The 25,488-nt window shown below is 34.8% G+C and overlaps 2 protein-coding genes across 2 annotated transcripts in view; both read left to right on the forward strand.

The window, feature by feature from the left end:
* The window catches only part of LOC594258 (NADPH oxidase 1), a 17,430-nt gene extending 4,882 nt beyond the window's left edge, over nt 1-12,548 (forward strand). The window contains exons 4-14 of the mRNA XM_030995214.1: nt 46-267; nt 984-1,102; nt 1,702-1,782; nt 2,634-2,757; nt 3,235-3,327; nt 5,964-6,098; nt 6,832-6,950; nt 7,581-7,700; nt 10,237-10,429; nt 10,744-10,868; nt 11,891-12,548. Of these exons, the coding sequence (XP_030851074.1) occupies nt 46-267; nt 984-1,102; nt 1,702-1,782; nt 2,634-2,757; nt 3,235-3,327; nt 5,964-6,098; nt 6,832-6,950; nt 7,581-7,700; nt 10,237-10,429; nt 10,744-10,868; nt 11,891-12,017 (1,458 nt within the window). The 3' untranslated portion in view covers nt 12,018-12,548. The remainder of the gene's footprint in view (nt 1-45; nt 268-983; nt 1,103-1,701; nt 1,783-2,633; nt 2,758-3,234; nt 3,328-5,963; nt 6,099-6,831; nt 6,951-7,580; nt 7,701-10,236; nt 10,430-10,743; nt 10,869-11,890) is intronic.
* A 5,153-nt stretch (nt 12,549-17,701) lies between these two features.
* The window catches only part of LOC590418 (dynein heavy chain 5, axonemal), a 75,861-nt gene continuing 68,074 nt past the window's right edge, over nt 17,702-25,488 (forward strand). The window contains exons 1-6 of the mRNA XM_030995213.1: nt 17,702-17,972; nt 19,015-19,091; nt 19,570-19,587; nt 23,226-23,318; nt 24,035-24,067; nt 24,713-24,929. Coding sequence (XP_030851073.1) covers nt 17,846-17,972; nt 19,015-19,091; nt 19,570-19,587; nt 23,226-23,318; nt 24,035-24,067; nt 24,713-24,929 — 565 coding nt within the window. The 5' untranslated portion in view covers nt 17,702-17,845. The remainder of the gene's footprint in view (nt 17,973-19,014; nt 19,092-19,569; nt 19,588-23,225; nt 23,319-24,034; nt 24,068-24,712; nt 24,930-25,488) is intronic.

A 25,488-nucleotide genomic window follows, 5' to 3' on the forward strand; every position in this document is an offset into this window, starting at 1 on the left:
GAGCACGATAGAGATCCTTATTTTATCTTGCTTTCTCTCCATCAGTTTAGCAGACGCAACCTACGACGACAGCTGGACAAGAACATCACCTTTCACAAGCTGATAGCATACGCAATAGGATTCTTTGTCATCCTCCATGTGGGGGCGCACTGCTTCAACTTACAGAACCTTTACAATGGAAGGAAGGCAACGAGTGAAGATGACTGGCTGGCTAACAGACTAAGCCAACCATCCTTTGATCTTAACCCCTTCAAGACTATCCGTTCGGTATGCAATCTGTTTAATATCATGTTCCAAATGGACACTACCAAAAACCATAGCAATACTGATCAAAGGAGACCGGTATCATTAGATACATGTACTATACAAATTGCTAGCTGGACGCTTCAAAATGCAGAAATATGCTTTTTAAAAGTTTAGAAGGAGGATAAAGTTTAGAGATCATAATATCTCGAAATAGTTTTCTTAGAAAATATCCACAGGAAAGTAGGAAGTACAGTGTCCTTGTAACGTTGCATATAAATGAAATGAATAGTTGGTGTAAAACATTTTCAAAACTTAAAAACAGAGCTCAACACTTCACTTAGAAATATTCATTAAAAAAAGAAGTGATGTTACAAATAATTGGGTCCTGGGGCATGTCACTCATAAATGCAAGTAGGCATTTAATTGCTATTTTTGCTATCGATCACAGTGTACAGTCAATTAATTGTATGATCAGTCAGTCAATCATACAATCAAATGATAAGCTTTGTGTTACCGGCTCTGCTTATGATAATGGTATCTTTACATATTTGAGGCTCAGTCTTAATTTCAGGAGGTCATTTGTCTTTGGCTTAGAAACTGTACTTGTATACCAGCGCTTATAAATCTTAATTATTATTATTATTATTATTATACCTACTATTGTTTTAGCCCTTCATTTTGTAATATTATTTACCAAGTTTTATGAAGTAATCAGAAAGTATGTTTTCTTTGCACAGAGTGATGTTAGTGGACTAGGAGTAATAGGACCAGGTCTATCTCTGCTAGCAGGTTGGACTGGAGCAGTACTGGCTTTGACTTATATTCTCATGTTCACCTCTGCTACAGAATTCATAAGGTGAGTCACTCAAGGAAAACAAGCATCAAAGTCTTGATAATGATCAAATCTGCGGCATAGTTGTCCCTCGTTTAAGGTAGCGATCAAATTATGTTCGGTTTTCAGTCTTGCATATTTAATTCTTCTCTATCAGCGCCATTGTTTAAAATATACGAATCCACTGAGTGCAACTATCGAAAGGTCCTTCAAAATAAAGTGGAACTTTGAAACTGCCCACCTGGTTTTACCAGAGTGCTGCAATAGTGGCTTTCCTGATTCAATTTATTGATTACACGCATACCTACACCACCGCTGCAAACTAAAATGTCTCCTGGAATATAAACCTGTACGTTAGAGTCCCTGTCTCGAATTGTTTAGGAGAAAGTACAGTGGCATGGCAAGGAGAAAATTATCATAGGCCATTTCCTAATTGGAATCATTACAAGGGTATAACTATATACTTGCCTATTGATGCTGCTTCCCCATTTTGGAGTTATTTTTCAAAGTACATTTTTTTGTATATTTGCTCATAGAAGGACCTTCTCAGTCCACACACATGTTAAACAGGCAATAATATGATGTAGCACTCAATGACAATTATTATTTTTCTTGATTTGTAGGAGATATTATTTTGAGACTTTCTGGCTAACTCATCACCTGTTTGTGATTTACTATGCAATGCTGATGACGCATGGCATGGGGTAAGTCTCTTTCCAATCAATACCATTTTTCTTTATTTTGCTCAATTTTCATTCTGAACCAGTAAAGGTTTCTCTTTTTCATACACATCATTTAGTATAATTGACATCAACTTCTGAAATTCTTAAATTTTGTTTGTAAATAGTACATATGATAATGAGTTTGTGTTATTGGGGATTTTGTTGCCTGATTGTTTGGAGGTTGCAAATTAACAAGGTTGTGATAAAAGTTTCCATTTATCTACCCATTTTTATTTGGACTATGCACAATTTTTGTTGATCATATTTTAATTTAATCATATTTTAGATTTTAGATTTTGCATTTGCCTCTTGAAACTACATTGACACCACTGCAGCAAAGCCCTGCATGAATAGGAAGAAGCACTGTTTCTAGATGATTAGAAATTAGTTGCAATAAACCCTCTATGTACTCAACGATCTTTATGTTACAAGGTAAAGAAACACGAAGTAAAGTGTGCTCTTCTCATTTAATTTTGCTGTGTCATTTTTAAGCACCTAAGTCCCCTCTAAAGTGTTGGCAGCCCTTAAAATGTACCATGTGAAAGAGGATGTCAAGAATTTTCAAAACGAATATTGATGAAAGAATACAAAAATTTTCTGCATACAACAGAAAACTCAAATTATATATTCTTTTATCAATACTTGTCTTCAAACACATTTTTTTGGGGGGGAAATCTTTGCTGAAGTGTGTCTTAAATGACATCCTCTTTCACATTATGATACAATTTAAGTGAAATTTCGCCAATATAATTTTGGTGAATTCAGGGCTCCCAACACTTTAGAGGGGCTTTATAAGCTTGATTTTTAATTGGGTCCTTTGCATTTTGATATAGTGGAGTTGTGAAGTACCAGACCAACGTTGATGAGCATGATCCTGTAGAATGCATGGTAGATGAAGAGACCTTTGATCAATGTGTGATTGATAACCCACCACTGTTTGCTGGTACACCGGGAGCTGTGAGTATAGATATGGTTTAGTGGTGTAATGATTCGGTTGTACCTGACTCCTATTAGAAAGCATGTGTACATGTGTGCTTGTAAGTTCAAGCAACCAGGGGACTGACGTCTTTATTAAAGTCCTCTCAGAGGGGATGAGCAAATCCGCTTGTTTCTTTACATTTGCCCTAAATGAACTTTCAGATCAAAATTTTGACTCAAAATGCATGGTTTCATTGATAAATTGGGCATAAAAATGTTTTACCGTACATACAGTATAAACTTCACAATAGATGTAGCTGTTTCTGGTTCTGGAAGAAAGATGTAGTCTTTCTTAGTCCAAACACTTGTTTTTTAATAAATTTCTTAGGCGGGATTTGCAATCCCTCATAGCATTGAAGGAGTCCATATCTTCATTTGTTGGGTAAATAACCTTTAAAGTATAACTTATACCAAAATACCAATATGTTGTTGTATAATGTTTTTGTCTTTTTGCAGAGTTGGAAGTGGTGTGTGACACCCCTCTGTGTGTACTTCCTGGAGAGAATCCTCAGGATGATCAGAACATGGCCAGATGTCACCATTGTTCAGGTAACTATGCATTATCACTTCATATATGCACAGATGTGTGGGGGTTTATGCATTTCGTTGCTGCGTCAATTCAACCGTGCGAGTTGTGATATGAAGTTTACGAGGTTGTCATTCTTTATCTTGTACGTCTTGGCACAAGGTCCCCATTGATGCTGTGATAACAACAATATAGATGATATCACTATAAATATGACGGACAAAGAAAGCGGACAAAATATACAGTTCCTGAGGTAGACAAAGGAACATCCCTTCACTGCCATTATGTAAAAAGGTGAATATGCATGTGACACCTGTTCTACACATTTTTACATAATAGCAGTGAAGGGATGATCCTTTGTCTACCTGAGGAACTGTATATTTTGTCCGCTTTCTTTGTCAGTCATATTCATAGTGTATTGTCCAAACACCACTGATTTATACTTTATGCAGAATTCTGTACTTGCCAATGGTGCAGACCTGTAAGGTTTTGTTAAAGCCTATCTGCACTAGTTTGGCCAGGGGGGATAAGACCTCCCTGCATCGTCACTGGCAGGTGGTTATCTCATCAAATCAGCTCTCAATTAACATAAGAAAAGGGGGATCAACAGGTTATGTTTAGGCATTGTTGGCTATATACATGTAGAGGGCACAAGTAGCTACAAGTAGTGCAGTCCCGCTTTAAGATTGATTTTTTGTTCACATGTAGAACTCTCCACAATAAATCTTCTCGCAAGAGTAGACGTTTAAACTTGAAAGTTTAGAAGTTGTGATGCTGATTGATGTGACACACGCCCTTGGTGATAATTGTTTGGCAGTCAAGTTCTAATGGTAGTCAACTTCTTACTTAATTCCTAGGGGTGTTTCACAAAGACACCAAGTTGAACTTATCTTTAAGTTGGACTTGAAAATTATGGAAAGCTGTTAGCATCTTTGAAAATATTTTGTTAAAAGACATAACATGTTGATTTAAGTCATTCATATTTTCTATTATCAAGGAGATTTCATGTACATAACTGGAGTGTTGGCTCATACCCTTTTCACATCTACCAAATATTGCTTAACCCCGGGAAATAGGTGGGGCTAAGGGGGCTCTTAGCCCCACCAATTCCTTCCTTAGCCCCACCAATTACCCGGGGTAATTTTAGCCGGCTTTCTGTTCACATTACGTTTTGCCAAAGTGGGCTAACCCCACAAATAGTACGGGACTATCTGGCCCTGCAAAATAGCAGGGTTAGCCGGGCAATTGCGGGGTTAGCCGGGCAATTGTGGTGCTAAGCTGCGTAGTGTGAATCCGAACCGGGCTAAGGAGAAGCGGGGCTAAGCAACGGCCAATCACAGACAGCGTGGTCGTGTGGTCGTGAATTTGCATTTATCGCGCGCTATGCATGCAGTTCACGTTACGCATGCATGCAGTTCACGTTACGCATGCATGCTCTCTGTATTGACGTTTAGTCTTTTACGAGGCAGAGGTCATTATGAAAAAATCTTTATTATAAAATTGATTTAAAAAAATAGTGAAAGAACATGTAGCTCATAATTTTTTATTGCATTTATCATTATCAGTCATATTTACGTAGGTAAATTTATCAAGTGAATTGGATGAAAAATGGGTAATTGATTTGTATCGGTAAAATAATAAAGGGAAAACGCTTTGCGCAAGGCTGGATAACACAACACATTCGGAGCCATGATTACTAGTATGCGTCGAGATCGAGATCGTTTACTACGTAGGCCTAGAACTACTTCCAATTCCGATCGATCGGAATTGAATTTATATTTATATTGAATTTAGCGCGCGGGTTTTTCCCCTTCATTTAGTCGAAAGGCGCATGCGCGGTAGCAAAAGCATTAATATTCATGAGCTATCGAATAGTCCGGGGCTAAGGCGAACGTAGTGTGAATCGCGTGAAATTTCTTAACCCCGGCTAAGCACATAGTCCGGGGTTAAGAAAATAGATGTGAACAGCAAAAAAAATAGTATGGGGTTAAGGATAGTATGGGGTTAAGGATAGTCCGGGGTTAAGAAAAATAGATGTGAAAAGGGTATCAGTCAGTAGAGCGTCCGCCTCACAACCGGGAGGTCGTGGGTTCGAACCCCGGACTCGTCATACCAAAAGACGTTAAAAGATGGGAGTTGTTGCTACCTTGTTTGGCGTTCAACAATAAGGGATAGAGCAACGTCGATCTGGCGCTGCTCAGTGGCTGCTGGGCTCACGATCAATTGGGCAAAAAGAATTTCCGTTTCGGTTAAATAAATTTTGGAGTGGACTATTAGGCTATTATTATTATAATTATTATTATTGGTTTGGAATTTAGAAAAGTCTAAAATACTTGAATATTTGCCATCCACAATGTCTAAGTCCAACTAAGAGTTAAGTTCCACTTAGGATATTTGTGAAACACCCCCTGTACCTAAATCATACCAAACTCAAACCTAACCTAAAGCCCAAACGTAGTCCAAGCTCTAAATGCTATCTTTGATGAAATAATGCATCTAGCAAATGTTTGATCACCATATTTCCAATGACACAGGTTGTTCAGCACCAATCTAAGGTGATAGAGTTGTGGATGAAGAAGCAAGGATTTAAGATGCTTCCAGGCCAGTATATCTTCCTCAAATGCTTACTTTCTTGACTGATTTATCTCCAATCACACAGGTTGTCCAGCACCAATCTAAGGTGATAGAGTTGCGGATGAAGAAGCAAGGATTTAAGATGCTTCCAGGCCAGTATATCTTCCTCAAATGCTCTCCCATCTCCAAGGTCCAGTGGCATCCTTTCACGTTGACATCGGTAAGCTCTGATTTTCAAGACTGTTGCCTTCTTAATTATATTCAGTGTTTCATTCTTGAGCTTTTGTATTGCACCTGTGAACTCACATCTTCCTTCAGACATTTAAATGCTAATTTTATTGGAGGAGCTCGCGCCTTTGAATGTTTTTGAAACAGATATATGGCGCCATACAAATGCTGTTCATCATCATCATCATCATCAACTCCATCCCACTGCATTATAGTAACAATAGTTGTAATAGTATATATATCTGTAAGGCACTTTGAAAGGGCCCTCCTGAAAAGCGCCATATAAGAAATAGTTATTATTATTATTATTATCACATACATCCATCATGGAAGGTGCTCAAGACACTTTAAACATATTCTAGTACCCAGACGCTTGCCAAGATTCCCTATATTTGGTGCTGAAAACATTCAAGTAATACCTTTCTACCAGGTACCCATTTACTAACTAAACCAGGTTTCATTGGTCCATGCATGCAAACATTGCCGGGTACATAGAAATTTGCTTCCAATGGCTTTTTTGACAGTGAACATACAAATGATAGAAAATACAATACAACATTCAACAATAGAAAACGATATACATGAATATGGATAATAATTTACCATGCGCCCCTCGATTTCATACTGTCTACGATTACCATGCAAGTGTAGATTAAGGTCTTGTGAAATGACTTGAGTGAATAGTGTTTGATAATGTTATCTTTTATCAATGCTTTGATTGGTAGGCCCCTGAAGAGGATTATTTCTCACTGCATATCAGAAGAGTAGGAGACTGGACAGATGAGCTAGCGGTCAAGATGGGAGCTGACCAAGCAGAACCACTGTCCATCACACAACTACCAAGGTAAGACAGGGGGCTCTAGCCTTGTCATTAGGTTGTGACATAGTGACAGTTCTGAATTCAATTCCATTTTGACCTTGATAGATTTAGCGGATAGGGAATTTACCATGAAATGTAAAGATTGAGGGGAAGACAATTGGTAGAGAAGGGGAAGAAGATTGCTCTGTATGTTGAGTTTGAAGAACTGGATAGAGGATAGCAGGGTAAAGGCCACTAGGTGAAACTGGTAAAGCTCAAACTGATAATTTTGTACGACCTGATCACTAAAAGCTGTACAGATTGCACTAAGAATGAGAGAGAGAGAGACAGAAAGTTAATCTATTAGGTGTAATGTAGAGATTCTAAATGTGTTTGCTGTTCTCTGCAGATTTTCTGTATATATTTTTTTGTTAAATGTTTTTTTAGATTATGGCAAATAAAAGTGAGATCCATCCTGAAAAACCTTCTACTAAATCAATTTACCTAATTACAACAGAAAGATATACTCCCCTGCTTTTTCTATATATGAGATCTTATGCAATACTTTTCCCTTAACATAATGATACGATAGGGTACAAATAGCTAACATGATTAATACACAGCTATTTAGTTTACCTAACATATCAAAATAATATAATTTTCCCCTCTCTACAGAGTTCAAGTTGATGGACCTTTTGGTACGTCTTGTACTGATATCTTTGACTATGATGTAGTGATGTGTGTTAGTGCTGGCATCGGTGTGACTCCATATGCCTCTACACTCAAGTCAATATGGTATGTGATACACTACTTAGTTTTTTAATATGTGACACTATTGGTCTAAGTATAGATGCACTGTCTAGTGAATGGGGGGATGATGGGAAAGTCATTTCTCCTTGTATCGATAGATAATTATGCATGTCTGTGTTACTGCATAACATTATTGGTCAGTAATTGTAAACATGACCTCAAAAGAGAAATAACAAATATAACCCCCTTCCCCTTGACCTTACATGGATAATAGATATGTCAGTGAATAATATCAATCTGTGAAAAATGCTTTGAAAACTAGCATGAAACATATGTGTACTTTGAAATCACATACTATACTATGTCAGAGTGATTTTTCTGGTGTCATCATTTTCAAAATTAAAAAATGAAAAGATCAAGTGGAATTCCAATTAATGAAACAGGTTTAATTGTTGCTATGTATTTATTGATTATACCCTAGTCAAATTAGTCCTACAATCTAGAATAACATCGGAATCAGACCTATAATAGACCAAACATGAAATCAGTCAGTTTTGTGTGGTTTTGAGTCTGTCTAATAGTGTAACCAAGATTATTCAAATTCAAGTTCTAGTTTTATTTCAATTCAAATCCGTAACAACACATGTAATGAGAGTATAAAATACAGATTATATAAATATAGAAAACAGAGAACACACACAAAATGGAAACATGTTTTCAAATATTCCAGATGGCAGAATTACAAAAAGTTAATAGAAATGAATTGGGGAAACTGCAAATAAAACTGTAAGGTTCTGTCGAGACAATCCTTGTTATTAAAAGATACATACAAGTTCCAACAGTTGCCTATACCAGATATAACAATAACAAAACAGTGTACAAAACATAGAAGACGTATTAAAATGCATATTACTATTGATTTAAAAATGATGAAGTATCTTTAAATTTTTGTTTTAAAGAGTTAAAGAAAGTAGAATCATGGATATCTCAAAGAGAATTCCAAATTGTTTGGCCAGTGTGTTTAAAACTAAATAAAGAACTTGTTGATGAACATTTGTCAATAAAATAATTATCAGTTATTACAGGTTGTTGTTAAAGTTGATACTCTAAGACAATCCCGAATACTGAGATAATTACATAAATAGAAAGCTTTAAACCCCCATAATAACACCAAATGGTGTCCACCCGACAAAACAAGTTTAGAATAATGAATTTATGCGAGTAAACTCTACCAAAATATCTAAGTCTGAAACCCGGAAGTGCACGTAGAGTCGGGCCTCTATCCGTGACGTCACGAACGGGACTCATGGGCTCAGTGAGAGTGAATGGCAGTGATATCCCTACGTAAATGCTATCCTGTCAGAGCTTAGATTTGTTGTTGTTAAGGAGTATATTTGATGGATTTTCTGTTTTCATTTGAATGAAGAATAACAAAGCAACATTTTCCAGTCACTGATTTCTTTTTATATCCTCATATTCACCTATTTGGTAGAGATTTAAGACGAGTTTACTGCTTAGGAATTAAAGTTAAATCGTGCACGTATGAATAGGCGGATGCATTATATCGTCATCAGATAAGGTACAGGAGCAGTTTTGTAAAACGAATAGGTCTAGAACTATACTTATCATAGATGTATGTGACTGCCTCAAAAAAGCATACAGTACCAGTTAAACATTTTATGTTGTAAAATATCAAACTTGAACGAGATCATGCAAGCGCGCTTCCTCTATAATATTTTGGCGAGTGATGCGGCTCTTGCATGAACGTTCGTGAAGCGAGCAGAATCGGGAGGTAAGACCAAGCCGCTGCTCTAGGCGCTGCTTGCTTGTGATGGAACGTACGTGCGCTAGTTATATGTTTATCGGCAATTGCAAGAGAATGAAAGCGACGTTGCCAGCTAAGAAAAACAACTAACAAAGACTTGCTCCTGACTACCGGTGTCAGAATTGGTAGATGAAGGATCTTCAGGGCCAAGGAAGGCGAAAGACATGGGGAAAAGGAAGAAGAAACCATCGGGAGTTCGCTGTAGTGTATGGTAATGAACTGTGCATGGATAGACAGCTACTGTTCACTCCATGCCTGGGCCGATTTCAACACCAAAACAAAAATTACATGGTAAAAATATTGACTAATAGCACATCGTTGGCATGTATATGTCATAATGTTTAAAAGGGGAATTGATATAAATACTATGAAGTACTAGGGGAAGGTAAAGAATTGTGCATAGAATTATGATTTATTAGACTTTTCAGCCTTTGAAACAAAAATATGCAGAAAATCGTATCACTCTGCACATGTTTGCTATGGAACATCCGGGTACGTGAATATATTCTTTCCGGGACGTGAGGTCATAAATAGTAGACCAGCGCCGTGACTGATTTTCTATGCAAAGAGAGGCGGATATTTTCGACATTTCAATCGAGGATTTCGAGTAGACAGAATTTTTGTGTGATATACTAAGTAATTGAAAAACTTAAAAATAACATATACTTGCCGTAGGTAACAAATTAAGGGACATTTATTTGCTTAGAGTATCAACTTTAACAGTCAAACCTTTTGTCTCTCTCTGTTTGCTCCCAGCCACCGATTACAGGCCGGTGATGAGACGCTTCACTTGAAGAGGATGTACTTCTACTGGATCTGCCGTGATACCCATGCCTTTGAATGGTTTGTTGAACTACTCTCATCCTTGGAACTCATCTTGAGACAGATCGATAAAGAACATCTTCTCTCTTACTCCATCTATCTGACAAGAGGATGGGATTATACGCAGGTACAAAACATGGTTTGATGGACGGAACTTAAAGTGATTAATCATACCTCAGGAGAAAAATATCTTGAAAAGTCCTAAAAATATTAGGATCACTTGAATAGCTAATGTTTAGAGAGCATAGTGGAAAATATATATATTGCATGTTCTGAAACAATGTTCATTTATTTTATTTGAAAATATAATCCTTATATTATCATTTTCTTTGATTTTGAAACCAGTGCCTACTTTGAAGTATTCCCTGTTAAAGTAAACTGTTTTGATAATTTCAAATCATTTGATTATATCTTTTTTATCATATTTTGTTTTATTGACAGGCGAAGAATATCTTCATGCAAGAGGACCGAGAGATAGATGCAGTGACTGGACTGAGACAGAAGACTCATTATGGAAGACCTAAATGGGATTCTAACTTTTCATACATTGCTGAAAAGAACCAAGGGTAAGCAGGATTTGGAAGTTAATCCTGTTCTTTTTAATTTTCTTCCTCCTCTTCTTTTGGTCATTATTTTACTCTTCTGTTTTCTTCTTCTGCAGATTCTTCCGCCTTTTTCCCCCCATTGTTTTGTTTTGTCATCTTTTTCTTTTTCATACCCTTTTAATGCTTTCTTGTTCTTCTTCATCTTCATCTCTTTTTCTTCTTTTTCATAATCATATTCATCTAGATTTTTTTCATCAACGTTGTATCGCAGTAGGTATGTACTTAAAAATGGTGCTTGTAATTAGCATGGCATGAAAGCTGTAAATCATCTTTATCTTCTTCTCTTTACTTGTCTTTCTTTGCCTTTGTTTCTCATTCTCTTCTTTGTTTCCGTTTGCTTTGTCATCTTCTACTCGTGCTTTCGTGTTCTCAGTTCTCAAATTCTACATTTACAACCATCGTTGTCTTCATATTATACTTTCCATCATCTTTTCTTATGTCTTCTACTTTTATTGATATATATTGTATATTACAAACTTCATTCATAAATCTTTGACAGTGATGCCAGTAATATATGAATGTCATAGGATTATTCACAAATATATCAATAATAATAGTGGGTTGTTGTATAGTGCTCATATCTGTCAGACTTGACCCTCCTGGTGCTTCCCGATTATTACCCCGACTTTAGCATGGCGCTCTTACCCTCTAGCATTTCAAGGAATTACTTCATGCCAGGTACCCATTTACATCACCTGGGTCGAGTGTAGTAAATGTAGATCAATGTCTTGCCAAAGGTCATTAGTGCCGCGGCGGGACTCGAACCGTGGACCTTGTGAACCACAGTCTGTTCAATTCAATTCAATTCAATTCAACTCAAGGTTTATTTAAAAAAATATAGAATACAATGATGCACGTGTTGCAGCTAAAAAGCTGAAATGTGTGGCATGGGTGGTTACATATTCAGAAAAAACATTTTGACGTATCCCCTCAACCACCTGATGATGCAATACCTTTATCCTTCTCTCTATTTGTCCCCACAGTGCTACTATCGGAGTGTTTTTCTGTGGTCCTAAGAGTCTTTCCACCATCCTTCATCAGAGCTGTAACAAGCACACCTCCGATGAGTCTGATGGCACTCGCTTTGTTTACTACAAGGAAAACTTCTAAGTGCAAGAAATAAAGATGCAATGGTCATTTATTTTTTTATTTTTATAATTTTATAGATATCTACTTCCTGATTTGTGTTTATCTCTTTGTGTTATCTAGCATTTCTCTTATGGTTTATGTGAAAGTCCATAGAAGAAAAATCTTTTGAAGGTTACAACATTTTTATGAAAGCTAACAATCTATTGGTACTATTAGATCATTTTGACAATTTTCCTGAAGAAAAAAAAGGTGTTTTGAGCATTTTGAATGAAGGCCAGAATAACATAATTTATTTTGAATAATTTTGTCAACCTTAAATTCTAGTACCGGTAGAAATCATGGATATGCTTTTTTGTCTTTGTTTTGCAATATATGAGTTTTATTGTAAATTGTTGTTTTTCTGTGTAAGTTGTGCTTAGCCTTCAAGATTTATGAATCTTGTATTATTATTTTGTCATAAAAGGTTATTTGCTGCCTTTTTACATTCCATGTGTAGGATTATTTAATTTTCCTAGCTTGTATCATGTTCTTTCATTCATTATGAAAAAAAAATTAAAAAATTCCATCTTATTAATTTCAGTGTAATTTTGTTTTACAATTTGATTTGCAGCATATGTGTGTATATAGTAAGATTTATGTATCTATAGATAGTATATATAAACTTTCTACAAGAAATTAATTTTGTGAAAAAGCTGTCATTGTTCAATAACCATGATGCAGGATAGTATTTCTTATGCGTACTTTCAGTACTCTTTCCTTCTATATATTTCCACCGATGAATATATTTTCATTTATGTGTGTGTGTATTGAATGACTGTTTAATGATACAGTTTAGATTTCAAAAAGAAAGATCATTGCCTCTGAGACATGTTAATATATGATTCACTACGTGCCTCTTGAATGCATTAAAGAGTTATCTTAATCTGAGTGTACAGTATTCCATCCATCTTGACTTTATTACGGCATCAATCAATTTTTATATTCAATCTTTGCTAAATTTGCGGATGGAAAGCATTCTGTGAAAATCTTAAGAGAAGAAGGTGAGAATTGTATTTTTTAGAAAGCAACACACCGGTACTTGGATGTTTCAATGGGAACTATTCTTGTGTAATGCATGGTTGCCTAAAGTTTCAAATTCTACTATGTTAGTCTCTGAGTGATATCATAAAAAGTGTATAACTTGATATTTGAAAAGCATATGTTCGTTTAGACATATTATGATATATTTTATTTTGTTATTCCATTTATGATGTATACAGTTATGTATTTATGCCTTCCTATCTATCCTGATAGAAAAGGATAGAAATATCTTTGTGTCAATTTTTATTTTTTTACAAGCAAGTCTAGTTCTGGGATTATGCCTAAAGTAATCATGTGCCTTTTCTAAATATTAATCAATTTTTGTTTGTTTTAAAATGGATTTTTTTTTTGACCCGATAGAACCATTGTAAATGAAAAGCAGTTTAGAGCAAAAGCTCAAGAGCAATCACAGATTTTGAGTAATGAAATGAGAGAGATTTTAATTTATTGGTTTTCTTGTATCAATTAGAAACTTTGATCAATTTTTAAAACTCTTTTAAGTGATATCGCCAGTTTCAACTATCCAAAATTTGGGAAACCATTTAAAATTTCTATGAAAAAGATTTTCTTTCTGTTGGTAATTCTTTCATTTCATTAATGAATTAGAAAGTTGCTGACGTTTGATGATTTTTTTTTTTTAAACTCCTTGGATTGTATATTATATTTTTCTTCACGTATCTCACTGCTTGTGTAACTTCATCCCAAATTTGCTGACTTTTTATGAAATTGTCTTTTATTTTTATCAACTTTATTTGTGCCATAGGTACTTTAAACTATCCCAAATTTGGGATTCGTTTTTGATATACCGGTATTTGTATTTACTCTTTATAGACAAAGAAAATGTCTTTCTTGTGATGAAATTGGTTGAGAAGATATAACGTTACATTGATTTTAATGGAATAATGTTTGTACCAAGTTCGAAATTTAACTGAAGCAACTATGATTGAAAAGTTGTCTCATAAAGTTGTCTTTGTGGTTGTCTATAATTTGATGGTATTGTAAGGGTACAGGAAAGACCATCTAAATAATCAATGTAAGCATGATTGATATGAGTGTCAGGATCCAATTTATATTGGCTTTTATCTTCTTTTATTGAACCAAAGATGAGATTGGAAATATAGCAATATAGGATTAATTCTAAGTTTTATAAAGTACGAAGAATGGTGAACTTACCCAAGCATGAGTTGGTTAATCTTTTGTTACCATGAAGCAAGCCTATTGAAAATAACAATTATATTAGAATGTCTAATTTCATGATAAGGGTATTTTTTATTGTAATATGGTCATGATTCCTTTTGGGAAAAAAGGGGGAAAAAAGAAAAATCAGGGGTTCATGTACCACAATATTTTGTATAGCCAGCAGATTCAGATATTTAGGAAACAGGTTGTGTGATCTTTCTTATGTAATAGCCCAGTAGAAAGGCAGGTTGAAATTTTTTTTTTTTTTTTTTTTTTTAGATAATTGCTTAAATGTGTATGCAAGTACTGTGGTACTGAAATATCATTATGTATTGAAAAGTTTGAATATTTAGTTGTTAGTAGATTGTAAGAAATTGAGAGTAACTTTCTTATAGTCAGAATAATTAACTTTGTAACCAAAATGATTGATATTGAGATGAAAGCATAAATGTTTGTTTGTTATAGATTTGAATGAAGTATGGAGTGTTTAAAACAAATCAATTGTTGTTTTTGTTAGGGGGAGGGTATCATTCACTTATGAAAGTTCAGATATTAATCTAAAATAAAAAATGTTTTTTGGATCAAGATATGAGAAAATGATTCTTTATGTGAATGTTTGTTTCTACATGTAATTATCATTTATCAATGGCAAAAGATCATTTTAATATTCTGAATTTGTTTTGTTAAAATCTTGCCATTTGTTTTTACATTTCCTTCCACGATCTTACTCTACTTTTTTACTCTTTGATATGACAACCTTTCTACAGTCAAGAAACTGAATTTATACCCTCTGATGCCAAAATCAGAGCTTTAAAAATAGAATAAGAAATGTGAAATAGAAAAGCGAATGACTAGATTTTGCTCACATTGATTTGATTTAGATTATTCCTGCTAACGGCAAGAATAGCATTCACTTATTAAATTAATTTTCATGAAGCATTAAGGAAAATAACAATGTGTGTGTGTGATTTAAGTATTCATCTTCACTGGTAAATTATGCAATTTAAACGATCAGTTTATAAAACATGTGTCCAGATCATCTATTTTAAAATAGATTAAAATAATTCTGATAAGGCATGTGTTACTGTTGCTTGATTATCTGATAAAACTGCCTCCTCCATCACTTCCAATACGTTATCCACTATATTATTTAAATTGATCAAAAGATGTTGTACAATGCTGAGCTCTGTGTTATTGCTTCAAATCTGCTTGCCTGTTTGCCCATAACAAGCAAAATAAGCCCAGGGGAAAGCACATACTGTGTGATCACCTGATAGAGCAAGTAGAACATTCCAATTTTCATTTGTCTTTCAAGTGAATTAAATGTCTTGTGAAGTGCTGCTCACACTGAGTTGCACAGTAAGCAAATATGAATACTCCTACACTTTTCAGTAAGAATGATGTACCGAGATACAATGTTTATCAGTCTATGTATTGGTACATATGTTTTATAACAATCCATTTATAGTCTTTTGTAGACTGTTTTTGTTGTTGTGTATATATATAATCAGAACTTATAAATAATGCAGTTACCAAATCATAAATTCTCAGGGTAGTCAATGGATTCAAAATTGGTAAATATTTGATGTGGCTTAAAGTGTTATGGATGCAGATCATGCTATTAGATGCCGAATTTTGATATAATATGGTGTACATGTATCATTACTTGTCAATCAAATAATACTGCCTTAATTTTGAAAACTTCTTCTCTTCTGGGAAGTATCATCTACAGATCGTGTTACAGAGCCTTTAATATTGTTTTTCTTTAATCAAGCTTGTGTAAAGTTGTATTATGTCTTTTAGGATTGAATTATTATTTTGTAGGCAAGATTAAAGTTATGGTACATATAGGGTTGGGATTTATAATCAGGAATTGTTATCAGGAAATTGCATTAGATTATAATTCTGAATGTGACTCAGTCTTATTGATTTTATTGAACATTTTGACATGATCATGGCATTTGTTGAATTGTTTTAGTTTATGATGAGAGAAAAAGATACTGAAACTAAATGGATTGAAGGAAACAAATGCAATGTTTATTTTTTAATATTGCAAAATGTTTCCTTTTTTTAAAGGGAAGAGGCCTAAATTATAGATATCATAAAAAGATGAGTAATAATAAGTTCTTTGAGATTGTCACAATCCTGATGATTAATTACTTTTCATCACAGTTTGGGCTGATTTTCAACATGTTTTTAATGTCAAATTTCATATAATTGTCACATGCAAAATAACAAGCTTTATGTATTAAAAAACAACTACTTTTTAGAATACTGATGCCTCTAATATTGGTTAAGTATTATGCTTTATGCTATTTTATTGTAGCTGGGAAGGATTTATTTGTGTATAATTGAAGCAACACTGTTGTCATTTGTATACAAGAAAGTTATTTCATGAATTAAAGAAAGAGATAGAACATGAACTTTTATCCTGTTTTACTTGTCTTCTTGTAGTCAGTAAATTGTGTTTTCATAGATCTCTGATTCGCCCCTGACTTTGATTCCGTCTCTCTTTAATGATTTCTTCATTTCTTTTCCCCCTTCTTTTCTTACTATCTCCTCTCTTTTTCTCTCTCTTACCCTCTCCCTTTCTCTCCCTCCTGCGCATTTAAGAAGTCCTTAAAGGCGGGGGTGGGGGCTTACTTTCATACCCTCTGTTTGTCGCTCCATCCCTTTTTATTCTCCCTCTTTTTTTGAACCACTTGCATGCCTTTGAAACATGTACTTCCTAGCAGACATCTATTTTGAAAACAAACATGATTGAATGTCTGATTGGATAAATAAATGAATGAATAATGGATGATTTAATGACGGATTTGTTGTTATTGTCGCTGTTGATTTTCAAGCATTCATCGATCCTGTAATTCTTTGAACAAAATTGCCCATATTTTTCCTCGTCAGATAGAAGAAGTCTGCCGCCCCCAGTATCATGCGTACAGTGCAGTTTATTGCAAAACACCCCCGAAGGGACATCGCGAATTTTGCCGTATCCGCAGAGTCGCGATTGTCGGTCACGGATCTTTACAGTGTCGACAGTGCATTACACCTGTTACGAGCATTCCGCTTGGCGTACTTCGCAACCATGACTACCGCTAACTTTCTGCGGAATGATACACCACCTCGGCAAAACAAGTACTACGCGCAAAATATAACACCAAATTAATATTGAAAATTCATCTTTATTAGAGAAACACAGTCATCGAAATCGTTATAAAGTTCATTTACATACGTATTGGAGGGTATTATATATATTTTTTCAAAATAAATATCTTTATTCCAGATGTTAGTGTCAAAGAAGCTAGAAGTTCAGCGGAAGAATCTACGAGTTTTATTTATCGACCCAATCAATTAGCATATCAATGAGCTGTACCCGATCTCGGCTACCGGTCTGCAGCGTAACTCGCGGCCGACTACACAGGCGAGGACTTTGAGGAATTACCGTATACAATTCAGACTGCGTTAACAAAACATTGGAATCTGTGAAACGTATCACAGCTCAGTGGAACTTGAGATCATCATTTTCAGAGATATAATGCATTTGTATGTGTTATTTTAGATATCTGTAGCTAGATTTTGGAAGTTTGTCAATAATGGCAGATACTGAACCGGCGGCTACCACTGCCACAGATGGAGGGCCGAGTGAAAAGGAGGCAAATAAGGCCGATTCTCCGAAACCAGATCAAGAAGTTGCACCTCCTTTGATTACCACTTCTAAACGTGAGTAGAACTTAGACTTGGAAGTTATAGGAAACCATTGACATTGTGAAAAATCAATGATATCCACCACGGAGATGAAGACCTATGTTGATATGGTGAATGGCAGATGATTGGCAAGTTCTGGCAAAGATTGTCTTTATTGGGTAGACCTTTGCCTAGATCTAGACTCTATGGGAATAATAAATTGAAACAAATTCTGAACAAGATTTTTTTTAAAGTTTGACTTTTGAGCTCCCTGGAGGCTGGAGTTAATTAATGGGATTGTGTTGCTTTGCCTTTGCAAAATTTTAGAAAACAAGTTTTAAAAAGGGACTAAAATTAAACTCCATGTTGTAAAGCCTTATTGCTAATCCTTTGTTTGAGTAGTCCTATCACTACAACATCTGAGAGTATCAGAGAAAATGGAAGTCATTTGCAATCTTAAAAAAGAGAAAATAAAGGAGGTTTTGAAGGCAATATTTTTTTTATAGGGGGGGGGGGGTGGGGAGGCTGTCGATTGACCTTAAGTTAGGTCTGAACTGTGATGTTTTATGTAGACAAGGTCGCCTTGACTTTTTTTTCACAATTTTTGTGATAATTTTGACTTCTGAAAGGGAAACCTCGCAAAATTACTTTATTTGGCTACCGGTACTCACAGTCAAAGATGGTACAACTTGACAAGACATCAGATTTTTGGGGCAATTATTTCCTCCCAGTTATTTTGTTTTCTTTTATTTTTGTTGTTGGGGGATGGCTGATGGGGACCCATGCTGTTCAAGATTTATTTTTAAAAAGGGGACAATAGACCTATTGTGTCTTTCTGTCTATCTGTCCCAGGTGCTACTTGGGAAATAGTACTCTTCCCCCCTTTTTCCCCCCCTTTTCCCCTTTTTTCGTCTTCTTTTTTTACAGCTATTGAATCTCACCTCCATTGAAGTAAAACAATTGCCTGCATCCTCCTATTTTTTGTTGACAGTTAGGGCAAGGAACTGGAATGTTTTATTTGGTCTAAGTAGGGCAAATAGATATTCAATTAATTTTTTTTCTTCTTCATTTATGACAGCTGAGAAAGATGCAGAAACAAAGCAAGATAAGAAGAAGCCTGGTGCAGCCCCAGCCCGCAGGGGAGCAGGACCAGCTGTAAGTATACCCAATCTCTGTCTCTCTCTCTCTCTAAACAAAAAAAAACAAAAACAAAAAAACATTTTTTCTCTTAAAGCCCCACTGTCCTACTTGTAGCTACCTGCTCCCTCTATATAGAAAACTTTCCCAATCGGTGCCTGTTGGTCCCTTTTTCTTATGCTAGTTGAGAGCCGAGTTAATGAGATAGCCACCTGTCAGTGACCTCGCTGTGTGGTCTAATCCCTTCTGGCCCAGAAGTATTGACGGTCTTTAATAGTTTGTAAAAAAGTGGATCATCTGCTGAAAAATATGTACATTTAAGATAATGAGATTCATGCCCTTTTGACTTTCAGGAGACGATATTCCAAATGCATACTTAAAAAGATAGATAGAATCTTGTAAACCTAATTGATAAAAAGAGTCAGACTTCGTCCTTAATAAGCAGTAATTGATAGAAAATTATTTATAACTCTTTTTATATTTTGTTTGCTATTAGCATACCAACAAAGGCCCGGTAAGTTGAATCTTGTGTTGGTTAAAGTTGGGCACTTGTTGTTTGTTCAGTTTTATGCTCGCTGTCTTAAGTTCTAATGCCACAATTTCTAAAAATGTGTGTGAAAATGTGTTACCGATTATTTTGTGTGTTTCTATCATTTTGTTTCAGCACTTTGTTGTTGTTTTAGATGTCTCTGTACAGAAAAAATGAGAACAAGAATACTTGTTAGTAAATTACAGTTTTGTAAGCTTGAACTATTTTCTTTGCACTATGAAGATGAGGGTCCTTATTATTGGATTACATGTTCATGTACAATGTACTCTCTACTGTACATTGCAATCTATCTCTATTGATCTTCAGACTTGATCAAGGTTCAAATATTGACCTGTTTGTTAGGCAGCATTGTTTGGACCTCAAGGTGTACCTTACTGTAGACTCAGTCAATAGACATTTCTCATTGGGCAACCATTAATTGATTGATACAACCGTAGGCTCTCAGGAAGACAGTCAATATTTGAACAGTCCCCAAAGTTTGCTTGCAAACTCATCCCATATTGCAAAAATCTTATAATACACTTTAACAAAAAATGGTATTGAAGTCGTAAGTACAGTAGATAACAAGGTAACTTGAGCAGGAACAAAAAAAAAAAAATCATGATTTTAAATGTTGCACTCAGTTTTGTTGATTGTAGATATAGACAAATTTCGTAAAGTATTCATCAAATGTTTTAGTGGCTGTAGGCATACTGACAGAAATTCTACATCTTATGTTTAAAAAACTGGTAACTTCCCATTTATGCACAGTTTTCCATGTAATTAAGCTTTCTGTTTTATAGAAAAATATAGTGAAATCAATGTACGGTTTGTTTGATTTAGACCCATAACTGTTCATGTGTAAACTTCAAATACCTGTTCCTTTCAAAATATGGATGCTAGATATTTATGGATATTGTTTAGTTTGTAGTCCTTGTAAATGTAATGACCTTTCACCCCTGTCCTCCAGGGTCAAGGGGCACAAAGAGGTGCTCGTGTGTCTATATCACTTCAGCCTGGAGAGCTACACACGCACACTAGTGATCATGTCAGAAATAGACGTCAAGTATGTTTGACTATCTATCAGTCATTCCATTGCGTCTGCAGGCTTGCTATTAAAAAGAATTAAACAAATTATATTCAGCTATACATGTATATCCTTTAGCAACCAGTATGATTAGCCCCCTCCCCCGTATAGTTTTGAACATCTGTACATTGTATATTATGCTATTTTACACCATTCATGACATAAATGCCAAATACTATTGTTTGGAAGAGTGCAGTGGCATTTCCAAATAATGACCTCAAAGTACATTACCCTTTCATAGCTTTCAATCATTAATCAATTCCTTGACACTTTAATGGCAAAAATACACCATTGCTCTTTATACTCGTCTATCAAATTCATTACGCTTTCTCTTGGGGCCGACAAGTGGACATTATATTATGTACAGGCTTTTAGAATTTTAAGTGATTAATGAAAATATTAATTGATGTAAGACTTAGGCTATTCAGACAATGTCCATGGTCAAATATTTTGTTGGGTCTTACTTATGAAAGGACTATAGCTTAGACTTTTTTTTGGTAGTTTCATTTCATTGTTTGAAATTAATCAGGAAAAGTATTCAAAATTTCAAATCCTTTAAAATCAATATTTGAGACTTAATCTTGACAAAGATACCTGTTAGCAAAGAGCTGCAGAAAGATTGAACTCCTGAGTGAGACCAAAATGGTAGCCAATAATATCCATATCTTGTTTAATACTGACCAGTGTACCGGTAGTGATATTACATTGTAACTCAATAAGAGTGAACTTTTGGATTGACTTGATATCATAATTCATAAACGATGAAGCTGGTAGTGAGTGATGCACACTTATTTCCAAACCTGTTCATCTGTCTCTTCAAAGCATCATCATTATGCACAAACCAGGTCAGATTTTGTATTAAAGATACCCTGGTACTGTCGTATCCATAGTAACCAGATAGCTTCCTAAGCAACGCATGCTTGCCAGCTGGCAGAAGTGTAGAAATGACACTAACTGCATGCATCTCATCAAGTTGCGTGAATAGTACAGTGTTAGTATACCGGTAGATAGTATAGGAAATAGCAGGTGCTATCATACTGCTCAACCTCTCTCTCTCTCTCTTGCTCGCTTTCTTTCTCTCTTTCTCTCTCCATACATTACTGCAGTATTGGTTTATCAAATATCATCAAATATATGTTAAGTCACAGTACATGTAGGATAAATAAATGACAAAGAGCAGGAAAATAAAGTGTAAGAGCCTAGAGCTTTGTTATTAACGTATCCTGTGGACACATAAATGGCAGATAATAAATCAACAAAGCATTTAGAAGTCTAATAGAGAAGTGAGGTCATAGTAGAATTTACTTGTACTTCATAATTCTAAGCTGATCTGCTTGTTCATATACATGTATGTAAATCACACTGTAGACTAGAAACCGTACTGCATGAATATAGTTTGATCTAGAGTGTGACAAAAAGAGGAGAAAGTTATGAATACATTGTATTACTTTTGATTTTAACATACTGTACAAAACATGTAATGTAGTACTGTATGTAGAACGATTTTAAATGAAATAGAGACATAGATTTATTTTATTTTATAGTTTTGATAATTTCAGGACTACTTGCACATGTACAGTATGTAAAATAGCTGTTCATGTCATAACCATGACTATACCATCTTAGTTCACTACTGACAGTTATTGCACTGCTCGTTTACATGTCATATTGATATTCTAATCGTATTTATTGTATCGTGATATTGCACAATGTTTCTTGTGTTTCTTAGCCAAATTTTCACCTTTTGTCAAAAAATATTTGAGTCACTTTTTGTGTGTGCAAAATCAGTTGGTTATTTCTGATGTGTCTTTGGGTACTTTACATGTATGTTCCACAGCACTGTGTAATTCACTTAAATGTAATATTGGCATTGCCTTCCATTTGCTGTGGCCCCCATTTCCAAAGTCACATTTTTGTGGTTGCACCTTTCCTTTAATCTCTTATTTTGAAGCTATATAACAGCTGAATTCAGTTATTTTGAAGCATATTAGACCATTAAGTTTTCATTAGTAGTACTATTGGGAACCAGGTAATTTTCTCAAATTGATAGACTAGAAACGGAATCCACTTGGCTTGAGTAAGTCCACAGGAGTGGATGAAAGCTTGCTTACTAAATTTGTAAGGCTGCTAGAAGCTTGAATTACATATAGAAACAGATTCTTGCTGTTTCATTCACTTTTCTTAAAAGTTCATGTTTGAGTTCAGTGCAGTGGGAAGATGAAATATACGGTGGGTAAAAGCATCTTCAAAAAAAAAAAAAAAAAAAATTAATGAAAATTCAAATCTTCTTTCTATCGGACTCAGTAACAGAATAAATACTTGCATCATTCTGTATTGGATATTGTATTTTGTTTTGTTTTGTCAGCACAGCTTGACTTTTCATTTCATGTTAATATACACTTGTATATATTTTTTGTTGTTGTTGTTGGGGGTTCATTCAAAAATCATTAAACATATTCCAATCTTCAGAGAGATGCCTTGTTGTTTTTTCTATACATTTTCACTTTTCATGTTTTTTTCATTAATTGATTTACAGTCGATGGTGAAGAAAAATGTGGTGATGTCATCTGAGGCAATGAAGGAGATGGCGAAACAGGCCAAAGCAAACAGAGATGAGAGAAAGACAGCGGTAAGACAACTCAACACTCCTTCACAAATTCATTTTTAATGCTTTGCTTGGCATTTATTAGTCCTAAGTTTCATTTGAGGTGTTCACACTTGTACAAGCACTGCTTTTTAGTGGACCCCTCTGTTTCCGACATGTATTTCTTAAATTTGTTTTAAATGCTTATAATTGATTTGTAATGTTTTGTTGGAAACATGAATAAATTTGTAATCTTGAAATTTGACAATTTTGGGATCTATTTTAATGTTGAGCTATTGATATACAGTTGTAGCTCTCTTATTTCTTCTAGTCTTGTGCATCTTCTATGTACTTCCTGTTAGAGTTAATTTACATTTCATTTTGGTTAAACATTTGAAGAAATCCTCTGGAGAATAAAACAAATATCTTAAGGAGTTGCTATGACATGAACAATTGTCACATTGAAGCGGTATAGACAAGAAGATTGGGAACAAAAAAAGAAGGCTAAGTTAATAAATCACTGCTTCTTTAGATCAATTTTTATTTATTTTATCCAATGGATTATTTTTTATATGATGAAGATCAGTATAAGTTAGATAAAATAGGCCATATTGACTGTTGTGTACTGGACAATGAACATCATGGTATGAAGCACTTTGTCATGATTAAACATTTTGTGCTGTTTTATTCTTTCATTCATCTTGAGATAACAAGTGACATCAAATTAACATATTTCTCTAATTTGCTTTCATCCCACACAGATGGACAGTAGACATAACTTCATGTTCTCAAGTGTAAGTGTCTTTTAGTACCTCTGAAAACAAAAGATTATAAATATTTCAGAATTATCATTTATCATGGAATCAGTCAAAATTATGGTGCTGTGTAATGTTGTTGTTTAATTAACTTAGTCACTTAGCATCTTCAAATACATCTTTACATTAATATTGATAAATAGTTATCTTGGAATCAGTCGAAAGCACAATGTTGTCTTTTAACTAAAAAAATAGAGTTTGCAATTTTGATTGAAATGTCTTACTCACCAGTAGTTCTCTCTTCTGGTTATATGTTGTTTCATTACTCTTATGCAGAGTACATGTACATACGTACATGTAGCTAAACTCATTTGATAGGAAACCAAAGGTCACATAATCATAATGTATGCCGTGAATTATAATATAATGATAGACTACTGTGATATGGGACACAATGTGAGATCATCATTCTTTACAACACATTTACCATTGTTTAAACATATTTGTGGCTTACATTGATTGACCAATCTGTAATTGAAAACAAGTCCGAAATTCCTTTGCAACCAGCAGGATTTGAACCTTACTGGGTGTAAGCCACAAATATGCTTAAAAAATTGAAATTTCTCTCAGGAAGCATTACATTTATAAAACATTAACCATTATTTCAATGTTGACATAATGTAGCTTGCCGAGGCGTTGAACATGGAGGTCTCTCAGGTCGAGGACTTCTTGCTTGGAGACGATAAGTTCGATATGATTGGTGAGTTCTTTGCTCAGGATGGACCACGTAAGCTCATGTTCTTCTACCAGGAGGCTGCTAGCCGAGATACCTTGTATTCCAGGACTGATACATCCAGTGTCATCACTCAACCAATGCAGAAAAAGCTCTTCCTTACCACCGGTGAGTCATCTAGAGGGTGTTTCACAAAGATCCAAAGTTGAACTTATCTCTAAGTTGGACTTGACAATTATGGAAAACCGTTAGCGTCTATGAAAATATTTTGTAAAAGTTAATTTAAAAGGCATAAAATGTTGATTAAAATCCTTCATGTTTTCTGCTATCAAGGAGATGTCATGTGATCTTGATGTGGAATTCATAAAAAGTCTAAAGTACTTGAATTTTCGCTTTTGAATATTCTTTATTTTAAGACTACAAATTAGAGTTAAGTTCGACTAAGGATCTTTGTGAAACACCCCCCCCCCCCTGACATAATGTATTCAGCAGGAATTGCTTATGAATGTTGTTTGGAGCATGTCTTGTATTCAGATCCTGTTACCGTTAGAGTGTTGGAATCTAAGTTGACATCAGAATAATTCCCTCTTGACTTAAGTATTATTCTAACATGGAATTATCTTCAGCATTCAAAGTTTACATTTTTAAATGAGATTGACACTGCTTGAAGCAGAGGACCATTTGTGTATTTTAAAACTTTGATTAGCAGGAGTTTTTTTAAGTCGAT

This window comes from Strongylocentrotus purpuratus, unplaced genomic scaffold, assembly GCF_000002235.5.
Source record: "Strongylocentrotus purpuratus isolate Spur 01 unplaced genomic scaffold, Spur_5.0 spur5_scaffold_21, whole genome shotgun sequence".
NCBI classification, from domain to species: domain Eukaryota; kingdom Metazoa; phylum Echinodermata; class Echinoidea; order Camarodonta; family Strongylocentrotidae; genus Strongylocentrotus; species Strongylocentrotus purpuratus.